At 45.7% G+C, this 14438-nt stretch overlaps 1 protein-coding gene across 1 annotated transcript in view; it reads right to left on the reverse strand.

The window, feature by feature from the left end:
• The window catches only part of LOC122392075, a 29664-nt gene that overhangs the window by 13329 nt on the left and 1897 nt on the right, over positions 1–14438 (reverse strand). Inside the window, exons 2-3 of the mRNA XM_043386575.1 lie at positions 1863–1964; positions 17–293 (exon numbers count right to left, since the gene is read on the reverse strand). Of these exons, the coding sequence (XP_043242510.1) occupies positions 17–293; positions 1863–1920 (335 nt within the window). The 5' untranslated portion in view covers positions 1921–1964. The remainder of the gene's footprint in view (positions 1–16; positions 294–1862; positions 1965–14438) is intronic.

Consider the following 14438-nt stretch of genomic DNA (forward strand, 5'->3'; position numbering starts at 1 on the left):
GTGACCATTTTCTCACCTGATTTCCGAGGTCCTCAGTGTCCATTTGATCAGCACAGTGATGTTGCTTTGCAGGGCGGTGGCGGTGCTTCGCTCAAACTCCACACTAAACACTGCCACGGTTCCCGTCTCCTGAACCGTCTCCTCCACGTCTCCTGACGATTCCAGGCCGTCTCCTGACGCCTCTTGGCTGTCATCTAAGATTCCTGACTCGGCTTCTGTCGTCCCCAGGGCATTTTTCCTTTGTTTCAGGTCGTATTTTGGAACATTGACCGAGCGTCGAATGGCAGCATCGCCTGTAAACACAGCACAAAAATAGATCGGGGCTTATTTTAACCCTCGCCCTGGCAGGGCATTTTTCATAACACGGCCTGGCAGGGGGGGGGTCGATGCGACCCCCCCCTTGCAATTGGCTACTATGGCACCTAGAAACACCAAATTTGGTAGGTAGGTGGGCCCCCTGGAGTTCTCGCCCCTGTGCAAATTTGTTTGCTCTAGGTCAATATTTAGGGGGTTTTGGGGGGTATAAATGTAAAAATTTCGCTAAAAAACGGTCAAAAGTTTTTCGCTTATAACTTTTGATCTAATTAAGATAGAGCAAAAAGAAAAGCACCAGTGAACTCAGCACGTCAAGGCGCGTCGAATGATATACTTTTTAACTTGCTTAAGTGTACTTAAAGTTTTTCTTAAATTTTAAGTAAACTTGAATTAATAAATTAAGTTCAAGTTAACCAAATTGCATCATATCGCATATCATTCGATTCGGCTGATCACCAGGAACACAATGATACCATTTTTTAAGCTCTAGCGTCATTATGTGCCAAGTTATTGACAATAACGTCATTTGACCTCAGTTGACCTCATTTGACCTGACCCATGGATAAGTACACCAAACAAAGAAGCACCAAGTGACCTGCTGTTAAGTACCGTGGTTTCAAAGCACAAAAGTGATAAAACGAAGCGGATATCTCCAGTATTTTCCGAATTTAGTATTTTCCCATAGGCTTAACATTACGACGTAATGACCTCTAACTGACCTCAGGTCAGTGACCTCAAAAAAGCCGGACTCTATGTTATACAACTCGGTGAACTTAGCACATCCTGAAAGTTTGAAGGAAATCAGTCAAAAACTGTGAGTTGGACAGGTGCAAAAAGAAAATTGAAATTTGACCATGACCTTGTACCGGTTTTTCTGACCTGGTGACCTGACCCAAGGTCACTCGGACCTGAAATTTTCAGGTCATATGTAAAAAGGTTGCCCCATAGGCTGTGACAAATTTGGCGGCGCTGCGCGCCGCCGTTTTTACGCTATCTTCGAAAAACCTTAGGGGGGGGTCGCATCGACCCCCCCCCCTGCCAGGGCGAGGGTTAAGGCAAGTCACAAAGCTATGCGTACCTACTCCTGAAAACAGATTTATGAACCATTGAGATACTATGTATTCGCACCAGCATTTGTATTAAAATATTCGTACCATTATCTACGAAAACTTTGATTTGCTACTTTTTATTGGGTATTCAGGGGCACCCTCACTGAACAGTGGTAAAGCCAATGACTTACTGAGCTGTGGACTGACTGTATGGAGGCTACATCCTCAATGCTCAGGGTGCAATTGAGCGTCCACTGTGGACGGTGCGGCTACAGTTTCCACGAGCACTTCCACACTGTGAAGTGGGCTAGCGGCTATATGACTTATCGAACCGTCCAGAAGCCTCCACTGCAAGTGCAACACTTTACTAATTACTCCTGTCAGCGTCGGCTGGCTTTATGAACGCAAGCGACCGTATACTTGTAATATAAAGGTCCGTGCTATACCAATGTGTGGAAAGTGTCTATATCTGTGTTGGTAAGCGTTCATACTCCATACCTGTGCGAGTGGTGTACAGAATAGCCATGGACAGTATCAGGAGGCTCCTGAGGTCCATTGAGCACCCTCGACGTGCCGCAACTCCTCATCCAGGCATCCGACCTGCAACGGAACACAGCCGATTGACACAGTCATCATCAAACCATACCGGGCTGCCAGTGACAATAATACGATGTCCGACACAAATATTGACATACACGGTTGTCGACAAAGCGGGCGCGACGGACCGGAACTTGCGGCTCTCCCACGAGACGTAGCCGGCAATAGCGACGACGGGCGCGACACGACGGCTTCCCCCACTGACAATGGGACGCCAATATTGACGGACGACGGCGGCCTTGTGCGACACGAAATCGTCGGGCCGCCGGCGGTCGAGGGGTGCCGTGTAGCGGCGGCGTTGAGTCGGTGTGGGCTGATCGATTCCAAGTCACCAGGTGGTAGGGTCTGAGGTGCAGGGACTGGTCGACCCTCGTGACACCCGGGGACATCGTACGGGGCACACAAAGGGTTCGCTCGTGCCCTTAGTTCGATGGGGAGGGGGGGGGGGTCGTTATAAAAACGCGACAGGTTGTGGTGGGTGGAGTGTGAAGAGTCTTTGTGTTGGAGTTTCAAGTTGTTCGCGCTTCGTAAATTAATTTCTGCTGATGTCGCTAGCTGCGGGAACCGGGAGGTGGTGAGTGGTCTGTCCGTGATGCATAATTCAAACACGACATCCGGTCTGCCGGAGATCGATGTATATAGCCAGGATTCCAAGAAATCAACCATAGATATTATCGAACGTCTGCTTTAGCAGTGACGGACGACGGACATACTCAAAGGTTGTTCGTTGAATGAAGCGATACTAGCAAAGTATTAAAAAAGTGTCCGTAAAAGAGAAGGAACAATACGATGCGTGTTCGGAACCCGTTTTGCTCTATACCATAAGTTACGCTCTATCGAGCTAATCGTTAGCTCGAACCTGCTGCGCAGGCTTCATTCAGACGCCTACCAATGTAATGCGGCACAACCTGCATCCAGGCGTTTATCAATGCATTGCGGCACAGCCTGCATACAGGCGTTTAGCGAAGCCGTGCGGCACAGCCTACATTCAGGCGCTTGCCACTAGTGCCATCTACGGGCAGGAATGTAAGCTGATGCGCTGCTATGTCATTGTGTGCGTTACCGCCAGGACCTTGAAACAAAAGGTGTTTGTGTGTGAGGGATATGGAATATGGCACATAGGAATACCACCCACATTATTTTGTCACACATTTTGAAAATGCAAACATAAGAAATGAAGACATGATTCCACCGCCGACAAACGGCAAGCAGTCATTCCCTGCTACGGACGGGCCATAGGAAATCAGTTAGTCCTAATTGATGAAATATATTTTTCGTGCACATATTTGCAGGAAGATTATGAAATGTTAACTTTTCAAATTTTACTTAATGCATGCCTATCGGCTATCAATCAGGACTATGAACACATTTGCCATAGGTTTTTCAGTTGTCGGCGTACATGTTATGCGTTCATTGAGCTTCCTACCCATGGGTGTAGGAGCGCCAAAAATATTGGTGAAGGATGTCACCTGAACCCTCGGAGAAGTCATCTGAACCTTCGGAGAAGGTGCAGGACCTTAGCGCAGTGGAGGGGGGGGGGGGAATTTCGTCAACTCCTCCTGTTTTTTTTTTCTCGCTTTGGATACCTACCAAAGGTAGGGGAAGCCGGGGGAAGCCCGGCATAGTAAGCTCTTTTTCATTTTTATTACATACCAAACGTGCTGTATAAAATGTTGATATCCTGCTAGCTAGCTAAGTTCATTGGCCGTGTTTTCCCAAAAATTCAGTTTCGTGGAATAAGTATAAGGTTGAGAAAATCGAGTTTTAAAAAAGTGTTGATTTTTCTGGGGTAAGCCCGGCATAGGGGTAACGCTGGCCACCTCCCCAGCGCTTTACAACGAGTTGATGAAACCATTATGTGTTTTTTAGATATTAACGGAAAGTGAAATATTAAGGTACTGATTAGCTCTGGACATCTTAGAGTTTATGTCACTACTGGTATTTTAGCTAGCGTCTACTACATATACAGTACAGGTCGATGAAAATCGCGATGCAAAATTGACAAAAAATGTGTATTTCAAAATTCCTTAAAATTTATTTTTCTTTTTACCTTAATGCATCATATTGCATATCATTCGACTCGGCTGATGAAGAAGAACACAACAATACCATTTTTGAAGCTCTAGCTTCATTGTCTGTCGCGTTATCTGCAAAAACGTAGTTTGACCCTCGTTGACCTTAAGTGACATGACTGGCTTTGTCTATGATAACATGTTTATTTTCGAAATTCATCTTTGATCTAGGTGTAAACCAAACCTGCTCAGTACCTATTAGCTCATGGAAAACAGTGATTTAGTGGCATTGCCCTCGGTTGGGGGTAAGCTTGGCCACTCGCCCGGGGCTACCCCAATGTGCTAATTTTTATTTTAGAACAGCGATATTCGAAAAAAATGTCATACTTAAGCCAGCCTGCCTCGCCACCCCTCACTACAAACACTTAAACGGTCCTTACATAGCATTCGTATAAGTATTAGTACTGTATGGTATAACATTAACAGTGCAAGATATCTCACTTTTTAGCTGAAAACCCTTAAAATATCATTTTTGCGCTATAACTTTAACAATATGCAATTTTTGTCAGCCTTAACTTTTTTGCTGGCGTTACCTTAGCTGCCACGCTGAAAGGACAAACAGTTGAGCATTTTATTGTGAATAATTTAGCCGGAAACGGGGTGGCCGGGCTTCCCCCGCGCCCGGGCTTCCCCGGCTTCCCCTATCCACTATCCAAGCATACCTTTGGAACCTAAAGGTATGCTCCACTGCTCTTTTTTCGTGACCAAAGTCTTACAACTTTCCCACGAGTAAAAACAAGCCAATATATTTTGATATTCACGGCATTTACTGAGATTAACGGAAATTTCTTAGTATGAGCGGCCGGCCGACCGGCCGCGGTCACGGTTCTGCGACGCTTATATCTCAGCAACCACTTGACCGATTTACACGCGGTAATTTTTGTACGGTAGCTTCATTCCTTCTACCAAGTATTGGACTATTCCCGATGCATGTGGGTGACCCCTTATGCACGTGCCACGTGCAAAACGAAGAGGTGTCACTTTTGTAATTGTTGCAATATCTCGGTAACTAGGTTATACTTGGCCGATTGCGCTGAAAGTTGGCATGTAGGTAGGCACCCACGAGGCAATGCATATCCATGTGCCAGAGTTGGGGTGCTGCTGCACGTGCGCACGTGTAGGGGTCGATTCTAGATCTCGACAATGGCTGGACCGATGGCGCTCAAATTTGGCAAACAGTTAGGGACCGGTTAGTAGGGTGCCGTGCACAAGTCAGCTGGAGGTACCCCATCGAAATTTCGCACGTGCAAAGCTCACCCTCTCGCTCGCTCCGTTAGTCGCCCCAAAAGGCGTTATACTGGTTTATTAACCCGGCAGTTGCTGGGGTATTTCGCCACCCACCGTTTGCTGGGGGGGGGGGGGCGTTAAACGCCCCCAGCCGATAACTCGAGAACCAATAGGCGCAGCGAAACGCACGAGGCGGCAAACGAAAGAACGCGACGAGACGCTTCAGATGAGTACTTTTAAGTTGAATTTTGAGGTCACAGGTCGGGTCAAGGTCAGGTCAAACACCTGAAATCGGACTTTCAGTAGCATGGACTTCAGGACTTCGCAATGGGCGCCTCTCGTCATAAACTCTGTCAAAACGGTACACAATCCATCATATAAGGCCTACAAGAGTGTCAGCTCCATGTAGGGGTCAGCCAAGCATAGGTCAGGGTCAAGGTCAGGTCAACCGGCCAGGCACATATCCCCGAAAATCAAAACTGATATTCGCAGCCTGTGACACATGTTTTATGGGTACTTTGGGGCGTAGAACACGATGGTGACATTCATTTTATCATATGTGTACGTGTTTGGCTAAAAAAGTTCAATTTAAGAAATGCATGTATCATGGTCGTGAAGTAGTCGCGAGAAATTGCAAAGATTTAGTTCAAGATTTTGGAAAATGCGGAACGATAATCAATAATCGAAGATAGCCATTTGATTGGTCATGGTATTGGCAGTTCAATGGCGTTTACGGCATGTCTGTATGTCTATTCTGTGATTTTATTTTAAATGATTTTTTGAACATATGCCGTTTTTGGTCGAAAACTCAGAAATCATGACGTCACTAAAACCTCGATACCTCAAAAATTTTCTGAACGATTTTTTGAAACTTTGTCACAATAAACTTCAATTAAATCCCTACAGGTACCCAAAATTTGGCGCGCCTGCGGCGCGCCGTTTTTATGCTATGGCCCGGCGAAAAAAGTGGGGGCGTTTAACGCCCCCCCCCCCAGCAACTCGCGGGTTAAATGGCGTGAATTGTGAAGAAGGTGGGCATAACACTTCATAACTGAAAGGATGGGGTAATTGGGTACCTGTTGCCGTTTTAGCAAGAGCCTTTTTGTTCATCCCATTCGGCATTGCTTTTCTTTTTTAACATTAGATCGACCGTCGAACCCAGTCGTTCTAGCATTGGTGAAGACCCTCACCTGCATTGCTCAAGATTGGTGAAGGATCCTTCACCAATCTAAAACTTTGGTGAAAGGTATCCTTCACCAAAGAGATACGTTGCTACACCTATGTTCCTACCATTTCCTGCCTCAGCAAGCCACAGCGCGCACACTATGCACAGTCATTTGTAACTCCGCAATACTAAATGAGCTCGTACCGTTTTTGTGACAATCGACATACCCCGCGTGTGATACGAAGCACGTACTAATAGCAACACATTACGGTGACCGGCCGTCCAGGGACCCTGCCCGATTAGCATGTCAGATTCGCGTTCTTGTTCTATTAGCTACCGGTCGATATACGGACAGGACACGATGTCGGCAGATTGGCAGGGGAGCAGCGATCGATCTGGGCACATGCCATCAGCTGTTGCGCTGATCGCTGTGACCAGTGGTGACGGTTTCTGAGCATCGCTGATGATGGTTTCTGACCACCGCAGCTGCTGATGAGTTTCCGACTAGCATTGATTGCCGCTAATCGCTGATGATCGGTGGGGGGTGACGCCACTGACTATGCTACAGCTTGTGTAGCTTGTGTAGCTTGTGTAGCTGTAGCTTGTGTTATTTCCTATGGTGTTTGGTTGCAAACGCGCAATATTAATTGCTGAGTACCGTCAGACTCTAGATAGGCAATAGTAAGTAATGTGCATACTGAATATTCTTTTCACACTTGCCTTGTTTGTAAAATGGTATAAATGTGGGGTAAATCGTGGAGCACATTGCCACGTCGCCATTTTCTGATGTAGACTTAAAGCTCTTAAAAAAAGATTTCATAAATCTCAACTAAAGGTGCGCTCCCGGCTCCATAACTTCTCATTTGAAGCCAGAAAATAGAGCTCTAAATCTTTTACTTCACCTTCGCTCACCAGTACCTACGTCAGTTCGCTATCTTTCCGGACAATCCGCTACCACAGCAACAGCTCAAACTACCCGGCAAACTGCGTGTGGTCCAAGTATCTGTCCCAGACTGCGGGTCACCCCAGTGTCTGTCCCACTCAGACTGTGGGTCACCACAGTGTCTGTCCCACTCAGACTGCATGTCACTTCAGTGGTCTGTCCTCATACTACGTGTTGCCGAGTGTATGTCTATTTAGACAATGTCTATATCCATATTAATTCCATATATAAACAAGTGTCGCCCCAGTGGCTGTCCAGACTGCGTGTCGCCCCATTGTCTGTGCCAGACCGTATGGCGCCGGCTGCGGTATTTGAGTTGACCTCGGCTGACCGGCGCGGCGGCAGGCTGCGAGGCGCCGCAGCCCGGTACCACCTCCCCTGCTGCGGCAGCCAAGTCGAAATCGATAGTCCGCGTGCTACATCGCTATACTGGCCATACAGACTGGCCGAGGCGGCGACACGCGAGGCCGGTGCGGATTTCAACGATCGCCTTGCAGCAGTGGCTGAAAGTCAAGGCATTTGAATTACTTACTTATGCTTTTGGGTTAATGCAGCCGCGCTGTGAAGGAATAATGAATATCCACCTCATCCTTCTTCAATGTTACCTACTCCAATTTGATTTACATACCTAAATACCGCTGATAAGATGCAATCAGAGAGCTTTTGACATTTTTGCTCCGTTTTACTTTTTATTATTTTTACCGTTGGCCGATGAAAATTATCTGAAGATATGCATTCGTCTTCTTTTGGCCCAGCAAAGAAGCTGCGTCATTATAATACATATAGCTCAGAAGAGGAAAAGCCTTTAGGCGGGGTATTTTTTTGTGACTGTAACTTGTGCGTGACCAGGGCGATGAACTGCCTCCATTCCGGTACTCATTAGGGCAAATGGGAAATAAATCGGACGCCCAGTGAATAATGAATCGAGTGGAAAAGCGAAGGGAGCGGCAAAAGAAAAACAACGCAAGGATGGTGAGCTGTTTTGCTCGAGGGATGCTCTATAGGTACACAGCCTTCAAACCACAAGCACCTTTGTGTGAACAATGTGATGAATAGGGGAAAGTGGGGTAAGACGGTCAGGGTAGGTAAGACGGGCACCCCTTCTGCAGACCAAACCAATAGCGCTACGAGCGAGAAAAATTAGGACCAGAATTGTCTTTCCCACTACACACCACCATTGAAGTTTGGTGATTTTGTGTTCAGTCGATAATCTTTTATTTTGATTTCTTTAAAACACTAATTTCATTGAAAACATCCATAATGTATTGTGCAAGTTTTTGTGTGCAGCACTATACAGCTAAAAACTCGCAATCACTTGTGGTACACTCATATGCCACCAGTGTTCATTTACCGCGGATTTGCTTTGTCTGCATCAAATTGTCCACAGAGAAAAATTGTGCTGAACTTCTTACATTGAGTTAGGGGTAAGACGGGCAACTATGAATCCAATGGGTCTGTAATGGTGAAAATATTTTTGTTGCTGTAGGAAAAAAAGAAGCATTTCTTATAAGAATATCTTCGATTCCGATACTCACAGACATGTTAGCAATATTCCTTCGGCACAGTTTATTCTCGAATGATGAATGTGAAAAACGGTTCTACATGACTTCTGATCTAGGGCCTATATACGAGCATACGCCTTCTGCACAAATCTTGTATACTGCCATTTCCGAGGCACTTGAGACCAACGAGCGACTGTATCAATGCAGCTAATTTCGGGCATTTGTTGCGAGCTGTACTGGTCGGTGAAAGAAGCTGGCCGTCTTGCCCTACCCATGTGACCGTCTTACCCCATGGGGTGGGGTAAGACGGGTTTTTGCAAGGTTTTGCAAAAATAGCTGCAGTTTATTTGTTGAATCAGGTCTAAGTCTCATCTTCTGGCAAATGGAAGTAAAATGTCTAAAAGAGGTTTTCACTCAGTTTCCCGTTTCTATGATGTTTCTAACCGGCCGAAAAATGGCTCCAAAGTTAAGGTGTCCGTCTTACCCCACTTTCCCCTACCTTATCGTGACTTATCATTTATTGTGAGTTGCAAAACATGTCTGCTCACTTTATCAAGGCATGTAGGGTAGACCGGGGCAAGTCGCCCCGCCGAGGTAAAACGCCTCACCGATGTTTCTCGGAACTGGCAGGGTTCTGGGGAAACATCATCTCTTCTATAAAACGTGCACTATATGATCATTATATGAGCAGACTGGAAAGAAATTGTGATGACTCTTTCGGGAGATATAGCCAAAAATGTGTTTTTTGAGTGATTTTTATGTTTTGTTGTCAGATTATGAATCATGGCGTTCTTTTATGGTCCACACTAGGTTAACGACTTTTATGTATTTTGAACAACTATTGTCTAACGCTTATCATGCTGGGTTGGTTCGTGTTAAATTATGTCTTACTGGAGTGCAAGGCGTTGTTCTCTGACCGAACTACGTGATGGGGTAAAACGCCCCAGTAGGTCGCGGGGCAAAAAGCCCCTGGGGCGTTTTACCTCTTGTGTTGTTGGGGCTACCCACTTTCTAATGTTCGGTAGCTGGCGAACAGTAAGTTTCTATGCCTTTATGTGTATTTTTCTCAGCAACTGGATGGCAAAGGAATTATTTTGTTAACATTTGCATTGCAATAATTTATTATTTGGTCTTATGAGGTATGTGAAAAACCTGCTCATACAACAGTGTCATATGCTGAGCACCTGACAGGATGGAATTTGCTAACTTCAGTGCCGTGCCTCCAGAGGTCTAACGGACCTCTCACATAAGATTTAGCCAACTACCATGTTAAATCTTTAATCTAAGGTATGGGGCTACTTGCCCCAGGCCGTGGGGCGTTTTGCCCTGGGGTTGGGGCAAAATGCCCCATTTGCAGTTGCTTCACAAATCACTTCCTAGCTTGGAGTCCGATCATAAGTGAATCAATTTGAGGGGTGCAATTTAAAGTAAAATGTCCAAAGAACGCATTGAGCACAAATTTGGCCTTTCAGGTGATGTGGGACAAAATTTATGTAGCAAAATAAATTATCTGGGGCGTCTTGCCCCAGGCTACCCTACATATTTCATGCATACATTCCTATCGCACCCTTGTAGCAGCCTGTACTGCAGACACGCACGTAGGACTCTAGCTGCGACATTTGCTTTATGCTTATAATTCTTGCAAGTTGCACGTCTTTAATTATTTTCATTAGGGCGGTCGACTACAAAGTCAAAGTCAACTAGACTAACGCTTTATCTGTGGAATGTAGTTGCATGCAACTTTTATGCAGTATATTGGGTATTATTATACAATTCAGTACCGTTATTGGTCGCTCATTCAAATCGTGGCCCTTTATACAATCTCAATATTCAATGAGTGCATAATATTGAAACCGTAACGCGCACCGTAGATATGCGAATAAGCATGGCGATGTCCTCACTCCGTGTAGCTTGTAGGCGGTGTAGTACACGATAGCTTGCCCATATCTGTCCTGTTTATGGATCGTATACGCATGAGGACGGTCATCATGATAGCGCTTTATTACTGCTCTGGCATTCTGTGAATACACAGCACCATCTCATAATGCCGGGGATATTTTGGACAATTTGTGCCTCTCCAAAAATAAAGGTACTTATCTAACGACGAGCTGTAACGAAATTAATTCATACCCCGTCCTCCACCTCCCTCTGTACGTACTGCCCAGCCCCCTTTCCCACTAACAATATCCTTATATGGTCCTCGCTCCTCACCTGTGACGCCTGTCCTGGCCCACTTCTGATCGGTGCTATGATATGACGTACATCTGTATGTATGACGTGTGTGTATGACGTTTTGATATAGCAGCCGACGCCGAGCGCCGAGCAGGATGTGTGAAAGGAAAATTCGAAAGCCGACCGCCGTAGTGGCCTGACGTACCGTTATTCAAAGTCTCGGCCGATTGTTTATCACTTTTGGATTCTAATCGTCAAATTTACAATACATACTTGAAGAAAAGAAAAACCGTGTTGGTTATACGGCTCGAACAAGAGGTCCTGAAACAGACTATCACAGAAGAAGAAATTGTTTATTTAACTTTTACATTTGCTACACGAGCATGCTGTAAATGGATAGTGTACCATCGTTCCCATGACGAGTTTCTTATGAGTAACGAGCCGCTATAGTCAGACAATAGTCATTGCGTGTTCCAACTATAGTCAGGCGCTGTCATTTCATCTCTCGCGTCTTTCTGGTAGGACTATTTTAAATTAGGTAGTTATCTATCACAAGCTCTTGCGAAGGTATCCACAAACATAAAAATAATCAAAATCGCTCTTTCAGTCCTTTTGAGTTACTTTCCCTTTCCCTAACGCCCTTTCCGCTGGGTTTTGCCATGCCTCCTGCCATCTGATGTTATACCCTACCCTATTGTGACCGGTAGGCGGTCACCGTCCCTTGTTGTCGAACCGGACCGGGTGTCGGATCCGTTTCACAGCGGCCAAACACGCCATCAGACAGCGTGAACTATCGACCTGAACAGGGTCCACCCGCCCGTCTGCCGTGGGGCCGCACCGGCCGCTCGAAAGGGCCGCCGTTCCGCCAACATTCTACAGTCATGGTGAGCACACACGCCAGCCGGCGGAGTTTATGCTCATTGTGATAAGTACGGGTTTCCACTTTGTCAGGCGAGTAAAGAGTTATGAGGGAGTTTGAGTGGGATATGTTACGTCTGCACGGCGTTCATTCGTGGTAATTTGACGAACTAGCTTGTACTTTGTTATGCGTAACTGCAGTGATATTACCGAGAAATCAGTGCTTCTGTCAACGCACACGCATGTTTAATAATACTGTAGGTATGTCTCTAGGGAGCATTGCTCCCATTCGTCGCGAGAACGTGAAAATTTTAGGAACTACATATTCCTTCGCCGTCAAATCATTATTCATCGCGTAGGCAAATTTACGGCGTGGTGTGGCTTTGCAAATTTTCCTTGTTTAAAACCACACATAGTCTTATTGCCATAAAACCTCATTAACTTCCCAGATTAATGTTTCTGTTTTTGTTTCCTGTCATCGCCCTGTCCTTCGCACGCACACGCACAATGCATGTAGGGACGGTGTTATAGGGCTAATTGAAATTAAACTTTAATGGGCGACGGTAAGGGTGGTTAGAACGCCCACCCTGGGTGGGTTAGTTATTTATTTCGTCATTTGGCATGCGTATCAGGCAGTTGGGATTCAGAAATGCTTCAGCTGCCAGGTAGTCATTTCATAAAACGTTCCGTCTATGTATAGAATCAATTTTTGTAGATCGACCGATAAGGCAGCAAGCAACATACCTTCTTGACATGCGTAGGTATTAGCCGTTTTCACGACGGGGTATCCGGCGAATGCACCTGATTTGACCAAATCTGCACCTTATTTCTTTTACAGCAAATATCTTCATTTTATGAATTTATTTCAGTGTTTTAATCGATGATACTCTCTGATAATATGACAAAGCAGGCATATAATAAGCCATTAGTGCAACCCTAACTGATAGCTACTAAGAGACACACTGAACCTGATTTGACCAAATCTGCACCTAATCTGTACCAGATGTGCACCAAATGTGTACCAGATGACCGTCGTGAAAACGGCTATTACCTGGTCCTTTAGAATATTTATGATTTTGTAAAGATGCACGCAGTACGCACTATCAGTCATCCGTGCACAAGCTTAACGACTTGATACGAACACAGGGCGGGAGCGGGTCATTGCATCGGAACATCTTTGCACCTGCTGTGTACCTATAGTATTCAACAGGAACACGCAATTTTACAGCTTATCTATAGTGCGTGCTTGATTTAGATTTTATCGCAATTTGAAATGATGAATTTAGCTAGCATTTCAACTCTGTTGATAATATATGAGCTTTGCCACTGATTCGATTCATCGGATAACGCATTGCCGACTAAACTGACTTAACCAATTGATTGATGTGGTTCGCCTGAACTTTCCTGCCAACTCTAACTCATAACGTCCCAGCTCCAAAACCCATCAAAGCCCGACCCAATCAGCAGTTATATCGCCCGAGGGTGTCGGATGTGGCTTCACTCTCGCGGCACCACGGCCGCGCGAAGCCCCACAGTCGCCCTCGCGCTGACCGTGGCCGTGTCAATCGGATGAGTGACCGCGTGCTGCCTCCGGTGTCCCATCAAGTCACACAGCGGAACGAGGAACAGTAGACGGTGGCCTTGAGAGCACAAAGGCTGCTACGATTGCGTTACGCTCTTCTTGAGCTAAGTAAGACTGTCTGCACAGAAGCCGTTTATTGTGAGTACGATGTGGTTTAGAGTTATGCTCTGTCTGACTCAGATTGTTTTATTCAGTGTCTTGGAGTCAGGAAGCACGTCCGACGGCACACGCCTTGTAGGGACGAGGACAAGTTTTTTGTTTAACATTTATTAGTCAGTCAGTGAACGATTAGCTTCTCAAGCTACCTGAACATACCTGAAAGGCCGTAAGAGGCCACAGAGGCCTCTTTTGGGTAGCATAGTCCTTATTTCATGAAGCACCGAGACCGGATCTATGAACATCGTCATCTCAATGACGATGTTCTTCCAAAAATGTCTCGGTCCTCTGGTACTTAGCAGACAGCATGGCTTCAGAGTTATACTTGCGGATGTCCGTTTGACTCGGGACTGAATATGACTGCATCATCCATACATTAGCCGTACAAGCAGTTGGTAGTGATGCGGACATAAAGGTCCATACCTACTCCATTCGAAATTTGAAACTTATGAGTCATGAAACTTCAAGTAGCTTATGCTGACTTAACCCTATTAGTGGCAGGCTCCTGGCTACCGCTATTAGTGGCAGGGGGGGCTGTTTACGACCCCCCCCCTGATATCTCGAGATCTAACGGGCCGATTTTCAAAATTCAAACGGCATTCGATTTCGCTCAACGTGATCTACATTTCTAAAAAAATAAAAATTAAAAAATGTCAATAGGGGGGGGGTAGAGGGGGGTAAAAACGGGAAAATTGCAGATACATTTTAGACTGTTTATCACGGCCAGGTTTCTGAACCAATCTTAACGCAACTTTTGCCGATCGATAGAGAATGAACCAGGAATTCACATGGATCCTAAA

Source organism: Amphibalanus amphitrite, unplaced genomic scaffold (assembly GCF_019059575.1).
Source record: "Amphibalanus amphitrite isolate SeventyFive unplaced genomic scaffold, NRLGWU_Aamphi_draft 000468F_arrow, whole genome shotgun sequence".
NCBI lineage: Eukaryota > Metazoa > Arthropoda > Thecostraca > Balanomorpha > Balanidae > Amphibalanus > Amphibalanus amphitrite.